At 31.7% G+C, this 8,235-nt stretch overlaps 1 protein-coding gene across 1 annotated transcript; it reads right to left on the reverse strand.

The window, feature by feature from the left end:
• On the reverse strand, positions 2,900-7,332 carry LOC104750144 (protein NRT1/ PTR FAMILY 4.3-like). The gene is made up of 5 exons (XM_010471900.2): positions 7,016-7,332; positions 6,561-6,778; positions 5,825-6,262; positions 4,325-4,452; positions 2,900-3,907 (listed from the first exon to the last, which is right to left on the reverse strand). Exons 1-5 carry the CDS (start codon positions 7,173-7,175, stop codon positions 3,073-3,075), a joined length of 1,779 nt encoding a protein of 592 aa, XP_010470202.1. The 5' UTR covers positions 7,176-7,332; the 3' UTR covers positions 2,900-3,072.

Genomic DNA, 8,235 nt, shown 5'->3' on the forward strand with positions numbered 1-8,235 from the left:
GTATTAGCTCCATTTTTATTTTTATTTTTTTTGTATAGATGATAGATCTACTCAGAAGTACCAAAAATAGTCCATCAAATAAAAGTAATTCATCAGGACTCAACGTCATCATATTTTTTTCTGATGTAATTTATAGATGATGAATGTATCCACTATCAAATAGCTAGGCTTGAACAGCGTATATATCTGTAGATACAAATAGTACAAAATCGCATTTCAGAAACTCAAGAGCGGCAGGAAAATAATAGAAAGCATCACAACAAATTATGAAATCCACTTCTTATGAATAACTCTATGGTTGAAGTAACTGTGCTTGGTGGGATATTGTACTAATGCCATTAAAATGGGAGACAAATTGATGCAATATTTTAACCATTAATGAGTAAAGTAAAGTTGAATATAAAGAAACTATTAATACACATAGTGGACAAAGGAAGGACGAGCCAATCTTTAACACCAAACATGTTCCAGACATGTTTCTTACCATTAGATTTTGTCCAAATTGAGAACATCATTGAAGAAAATAACAACTCCATCACTTTTCATCGTGTTCCTCTTTTCTAAATTTACATAGAGATAACTTTTGTGTAAAAGAAAATGTTGGTGTTGCGTTTCCTGTTCGTGTACTGTGACAATGATTCCGTAAATTTCAATATTCGAGCTTTTCTTTTGTATGGTTACTCTCATACTAGCTAATTAATTTAGTTTAGAATCATATAGTTAACTCTATACTAGTATTTTTGCAGCAATTTTTGCTCAAAAATACTTTTTGGAAAGTTCTTACATCTAATGCATTGTCTTTAATATTAGTTACCAAAAATTTCAAAGTTAATTATAAGTAAGATTTAAAAAAAATAAGGAAATCTTTGTACTTCTTTCAAACATAAATATATGATTCCTTTTTATTTTTATTTGAATTTATATTTAAATTATTTTTAATTATTCTATAATATATTTAATTAATAAAAATTGTGATTTTTTTCTGCATATGATGTAATACAAATTTTTAAAAACGGACATATATTACTCAATAGATGAATAAAAAATACGGGTATAATATCCGACATCGCCTAAAAAAATTGGGCAATAGTTCAGAATCATACTATAAAAGAGATCAAAATGATTCATAATACAAATGAACAGAAAGCTTGACTTATCAGGCATTCAAACTTAGAAGACTTTTATTTGGATTATTCCGGTTCTTTATTTTAAAGATTTTTTAAAAGTTAAATATTATAAATATTTATATTTTATAAAAAGTATAAATATTATCAATATTTATATTTTTTAGAAAGTTAAACTTTATAAAATGTTAAAAATATTAATAATATTCTAACATATCAACTCAATCTAATATTTACAATACAAAACAATAAATATTAAAAATTAAGATTATATAGTGCGAGTTATAGCTGGACGGGTTTTGTTGATATTTATATAAATTTAAAATATCATTAGCTTAGTGTTAAACAAGTAAAACATCATTTCATTAGCTTGTTAACACTATCGGTATCCGAGAATAGACATACCTAATTAAATTGATTAATAAATATTATGTAAAAAATAAATTATACTTCAATATCATATGGTTTAAACTTATAAATACAACTTATAATTTAAATATTTTAGTTATAAATAATTTGTCCCGCGGTGTACCGCAGGTCCTAGTTATTATTATTTGAATACTTATGTTAGTGATTTAATTAGGAGATACGTTGATTGAACATTTGGTACGTATTAAAAAACTTATAAGCTTTTAAGATGATTTCTCTGTATTCATCTTCAAGGGTTGTTCAATATTTTTTTTTCCGATTCTCATCTCCATTTTTTTCTTCATTCTGTTATTAAAAACTTTGTATCATCAGTTTCAGCTCATTTTCATGATTCAATGTATGAATACTCGAGCCTTTCCCATGCACCTTCTATGTAATCTCTTATTTTCATTTTCCAAGCATATATATGGTATATATATTGTCATATATTTTAATACTGTACGTCGAAACTGTCTTCCCATTCTATTAACACAAACATGTCACTCTAATATATTTTGTTACTAGTATTCAGATCCAAAATTCACCATTTAAAATTGATTTAAAAGCGAGAAAAAAACATTCATGATTTATAGGGTTCATCGTAAATGTGAGACCTATATGTCAAGTTTTTGTCGCACCGAATTCTCTATAAAAGACTGTTCGGTAGTGAGAACTTGTCTATCCTTTTTAGCCCCACTCGCTCTACAAGACTACAACCCAATAAAATAACGACAAAGAATAAATAAGATCACCAAACCCTAATTAAGAAACATAAATACCTAAAATAATTCTAATGAATACTACCTTGATATAAAAAACTACAGTATAAGATTCCAAAAAGACCACTACTCAGCTTAAAGAATGTTAACATCTTTCAGTATATTTTTTGTTGAAAAAATATATTACGATAAAAAAAAATAACTATTCTATATTTTCAATGAAATATCAACATAATAGGGAAAAGGTCATATTGTAGTTTAAACATTTCCTAGTACAGAAATATAGAACGAAGTTTTACATATGAATAATGTATACAGAATTTTATCAAAAATAAAATTATGATGCTGTTTATGTCCTGTTATTATATAGCATGTCTGTCTTTATATTTCAGAAATAGAAAAGCAAAAGAAAAGAGAAGACGTAAGAGAAAAGCTAGTTAAACTCTGATAGAGTAAAACTGCATGTAAATTCATAAATTGTTTCTATTTATATCTTGATATTAATTGTTTCATGTTATTATTAGTTTGACTAATTTAAGTAATTATGGTACTAGTTAGTTGATAGGTTTGTTTTTAGTATTATTCTTATTTAAATTGTTGTTTAGTGCTATATTTATATATTTTAGCATGCATGTAATAAGGCATTACTGACAAAAAAACAGCTGCGGATATATATAACTAAATTATTAAGAGTACAAGAAGTGGGACTAGAAAATCCGAAGATTAATACAACAACTTATTTATATTAAGTATATGCCGGAAATGCATGTTAATGTGTTATAAAATACTAAGTATTGGATTGTACATTTTATGCATCAAGGCTATATGTTCTCATCTCCCACCACATTAGTGGTGTTGCTTCTCGAAGACTTAATGTTCCAACGAGACCAAAAGAGATAGCTAAGAAAGTTCAAGAGACTAAGAACCGCTAAAAGCCAATAGAACAGATCGAGCCTGTCCTTATTCAGATCGTTCTCCCCAAGCCACCCTTTAGAGTCGACGGACGTAGAAGTAATCTGGTTGACGACCGAAACGAGCACCGAGCTGAAGTAAAATCCAAAGGAGTAGGAACAATAAGTCAATGCCATCAAGAATGATTCCATGCCCTTTGCAGATTGTTTGTAAAAGAACTCGATTAATCCAACGGCTGTAAACATCTCGGAGACCCCAAAGATCAAGAACTGTGGCGTGATCCAAAAGATACTCAAGATTCTACCGTCAAGAACTGAAGAGTCTCTACGCTTCTTCTCGAGCATAGCAGCTGAAACCATTGAGAAAGTAGAGAGGAAGAGTCCGACACCTATCCGAGTCAATGGAGGAATGCCTGAGTTATGTCCTGTGAGCTTACGTGCAAAAGGGACTAAGAGAGAGTCGTAGAGAGGGACGAGAAATATGAGCAATATGTAAGGGATGGCCTGGAGTGAAGCTGGAGGGATGTGGAAGGAATTTGAGAGACGAGTGTTCATGGAACTTCCTTGTTGGACCGAAAAAGTTTGGAGCTGAGCCAAGATGGTGTTGAAGACGATGGTGCTTGCGAAGATTGGGACAAGTGAGATTAAGGTTTTTACTTGCTCTACTTGTGTTACTGTGCAGAGCCTCCATGGACTCTCCTTTATGTTTGTTTCTTGGATTTTGATGCATGCCTTGTCCAAGAACCTGCCCAAACGTTAAAAAACCAATCGTTAGATTTAATTATATTATTCTCTGATTTCATGCTTATGTACAGTACATACGTGTGACTTATATTTTATAAAAGAAATATTCTAATATTTTTTTAAAAAATGTTAATACTTCCTTGAGCGTACGTTTCTACAATTTATAGATGAATTCGATTAAAAACATGAACGGTTTTGGTTTTACTAGAAAAAAGAGGGAGACGTTAACACGTGAACGGATATATATGCGCAAGTAAAGAAACAACCGATATTTGGAATCTTTCTATTGAAGTTTTTGTCAGGTCTTAATTATAAGAAAATATATAATTATCTATATATGATAAAATGAAAACGACCAAAAAGTGAAATATGAATGATAGAAAAAGGTGAAATAATGAGTTCATTGTATGACTATGACCTGAATCGAGGAGTGTGTGGTAAAGTGGAGGAGGGTACGACGTCGTTTGCGACATGGTGGTCTCCATGAAGCATTCTTGGGTCAGAGGGAGACACAAGCTTTCTTTTTAATATGGCAGCCACAACAACCTGAAATACAGAGACCATTATATATATATGATCATTATTTAAAAAAAATATATTTATATGTATATAATGACTAAAGAAGTGGCTATCAGTTTTTTTCAAAACGCACAATTATAATGTTTTGCTTAAACATCAGCTTCTCTCTTTTCATATGAGTCAGCATGGACCAAACTGTTTTAGCATTGTCTTGTCCACACACGTGAACACAATTCCTCACTTTGAATATATGATCTATCATCTATGTATCTTCCTAACTTTTTCTCTCAATAAAACCAAGTGGGTCGAAATTTCCTTGGCGTATATAGATTTGTACACATGTGAAAAAAAAAATCTTATAATAATTATGGCAAATTTTATAAAAAATCAGAAATTTATACGAGTATTATATAGGATGTTCGGACAGTTTCACTTAAGAAAACATGATAGATGTAAATATGTGTTAACAAAATGATGACTGATCATTTCGTAACTTGTAACGTTATCATAAACCGTAAGTTTTGGACAAAATATATTCGGGTTTGTCAACGATAAGGGGGTCAACATTAGCGCAAACTATGGAAAGTGTTCTTCCTTTTACGACTTCTATGTAAAGTGTTATTATTCCTTTGTAATAGTAAAAAATCTTAATCAACTCATATAAATGTTTGATTGTCTCTTTAACAAAAAACGAAAATGTTTTATTATATAATTTTTATCCGGTGGAGACAGAAGTCAACTCTATTGTTTATATGTGTGGTTGGTCTTAATTTTTTCCATATAAAAAATATGCTCACGGGTCCAAATTAGATGGACTCACGTATATACATACGAATATAAATTGTTTTTTTGACAAAAATATTTTTTTTATGAAGTCAACTATTTTGGTAGGTAAAAAAAATCCAAGAGTGTGATTTTTTAAAACTAGATATCATCATATCAAAGCATATATTAAAAGAAAAAATGGATAGTAATAATCATATTAAAGTATGTAGTGTAAAAAAATAGCAAAGGATTATCTATGAATAGAGCAATTATGCCATTATGAACATGTCTTCTATGTGTAAAACATACTTTATTAAAAAAAATATAGGTTCATCCAGTGATTTCTGTTTTTTAGTTCTACTGTTTGGAACTGTCGTAAACCCCACTATTTTGTGTGTGTGTGTGTGTGTTTTTTTTTTGGTATCAAAACAATAGTATATCTCTCTGCAGGAGAAGAGTTTGGTAACTATTTAAAATTTTTAATAAATTCTTATAGAGTCAATATCTCTGTTTCTTATAGTTTAAAATTTAATGGAATATCCTTAATGCAAGAAGTTCAATATAATTAATATAAATGGTCATCGATTTATATTCGTATGGTGTAGAAAATTTTAAAAAGAGAACACGAACTTACTTGGGCAATGGGAGTGAAGATGCTTCGACGTGGACGTTTGTTACGAAAATACATAGTACCGGAGACTAAGCTAATGAGGCCTAAAGTCATGGCTGCAGCAGAGACTCCGAACCCAACGTCCATGCCCGAATGAGTTTGAACCCAAACTAGGAGAGTCAGAGCGATAAGCTCTCCCATTGAGAATGCAAAATAGGCGGCATTGAAGTAAGACGAGAGTCGTTTTGATTGTTTAGGATCCGACTGAGAGAACTGGTCCGCACCGTGAGCTATCATGTTTGGTTTCACGCAGCCACTTCCTAAAGCCACCAAGTAGAGTGCCATGAAGAAGATCATTGCCTTGAAACCTTTGGCTTCTTCACATGTTTGGTCTATCATTGGGTTACACTTTGGTGGCTTTAGTTGGGGCAAATGTGCTTGTACTGATAATAGTATGAAACCCTGGAGATACACGTGACAATATAGAGTTAAACGACAATAAATCCATTAGAAAGTTTCGGAATGAGAAACTTTGATCTAAACATTAACTGAAGATGTTGAAGTTAGGTGTTTGTAGCGCTGGTATTTTCGTAAATCATTTATATAACCGTGATGAGATCACACACAAAAAGCATGTTGCCCGGACATACACACGTAAACTTATTACGTGTATGCACATTATATTTATATAACAGATTTGGTTAGGAAGCCTTGTGATTTATATTTTAGTATTGAGTTGGAAGTTAAGAAATGAACATACAGAAAGCTCGACGAAGCCGAAGATGAGGATGGTCCAGAAGCTGCCTAGAAAGGCGTCCGAGAGGTAGCCGCCGAGAAGGGCGAAGATAAAGATGGTGCCGACAAAGTTGGTGACAATATTGGCCGCTTTAGACAAGGGGAAATGCATTTCGTTTATTACATAAGTTATAAGGTTGTTCCCTACCGCTGCAATCCCCATAATCTCAAAGGCTTGTAGTCCTTTAAAAAATAGAATCAAAAACTACTAATCAATAAGAAATAATATAACCGAGAAATCAAACATTTACCAAGGTCCATGGAATATAGATTTATCGTTAGTGGGACCAAATTTTGGATAAGGTCGAGTTCTTATGGACCAAGACACCAAAAAACAAGATGATCCATCTAAGGCAACAAACAAATCTTTATCACTAATTAAATTTTTGTGAAATTATATATATAGAAAGAGAGAGATACCAAGAACAAAGAGAGCAGCTCTCATGCCACCATGTTTGTTAGGGTTGGAAGGTCTCCCTCTCCAGTCAACACTTTCTTCTTCAGCCAATTCCCAATTATTCATCTCATTACTAACCTCCTCTTGTTCCCATTTGTGGCTTTGTTTGTTTATCTCTGCCATCTCTCACAAACCCACAATCAATCCAAAGTTTCTCTCTCTATATCGCTACTTTAGTTGTGCCAGAGAAAGAGAGATATTGAGAGAGAGAGAGAAAAGATAGAAGAAAGATTGGCTTATTATTTGGCTTGTCTTTAGTATCTTGAGGACAAATAGAGTTGGCTTATTGGCCCTTCAATTTATAATAGAGAAGAGATGAAGAGAGGGGGAGCCAAAGTCGTTGACTCTTTGGCCTTACGTATAACACTAAGTGTAGATTCTAGGCAGAAACGAAAACGCCGTGTGTCTCTCCTCTCTCACTATTCCTGCTTTTTTTTTTTCTCACAGTGAAGCCCCACACGCACTTTCTACAAAAGATGTGGATCTCTCTCCCACCACAAATATTCCATTTTTAAAATTTAATATGATTCTTAATTATGATAGATCGGTTGAATTTTGGAATGTTATAAAGTATATAAGTATGTGTATGTGTGGGTTTGTGAAAATGATGGGCATATATAAGAGATGGTTAAATACAATAGATATTTAGATTTTATGCCTTCTTGATGTTTACTTGTTGGGTCATTCTACTGTCATATACTTTTTCAACGTATATATATGAGTCAAAAGTTTAGTGTCATTTATATGAATTTCCAAGATATAGCTCACTGTCATCATGCATGTTTAAAGTATTTGGTTGTAGTTTAGTGGGATTATATATGAAGGGTCGTAGTGTATTTGTTGATAAGGATTGTGTTAATTATATTTGTATTGCTTTGGTGTTGTGCTATCATACTCTGTTTCTCTTTCACTGTCTCCTCATACTTTATTTAGGTCCAATACATGATACCCCATTACTAAACACTTTCTTGTACGATAAACATCTTAAATCCCCCGGAATAAAATTATTAATCTTAATTTTCTAGCAAAAAGATAAATTTCTAGAAGAAAAAAATTGCAAAACATAATACCAAAATTTCAAATGAGACCGGTTAATTAGTGTTTTTGAATTGCACTTCCACTCTTTTAGAGACTTATAGATGTGCTTGGTTTGCTTCAAACTAGTTTTTTTTTTTTTTTTTTT

This window comes from Camelina sativa, chromosome 16 (assembly GCF_000633955.1).
Source record: "Camelina sativa cultivar DH55 chromosome 16, Cs, whole genome shotgun sequence".
In the NCBI taxonomy this organism is placed as follows: domain Eukaryota; kingdom Viridiplantae; phylum Streptophyta; class Magnoliopsida; order Brassicales; family Brassicaceae; genus Camelina; species Camelina sativa.

Bases quoted from the DNA above. Each gene is read 5' to 3' on its own strand.
- LOC104750144 (XM_010471900.2), bottom strand. From the start codon at position 7,175: ATGGCAGAGATAAACAAACAAAGCCACAAATGGGAACAAGAGGAGGTT. The intron at 6,263-6,560 runs GTATGTTCATTT...GTGTATCTCCAG, and splicing joins TCGGCTTCGTCGAGCTTTCT to GGTTTCATACTATTATCAGT. The intron at 3,908-4,324 runs GTCATAGTCATA...ACGTTTGGGCAG, and splicing joins CCACACACTCCTCGATTCAG to GTTCTTGGACAAGGCATGCA.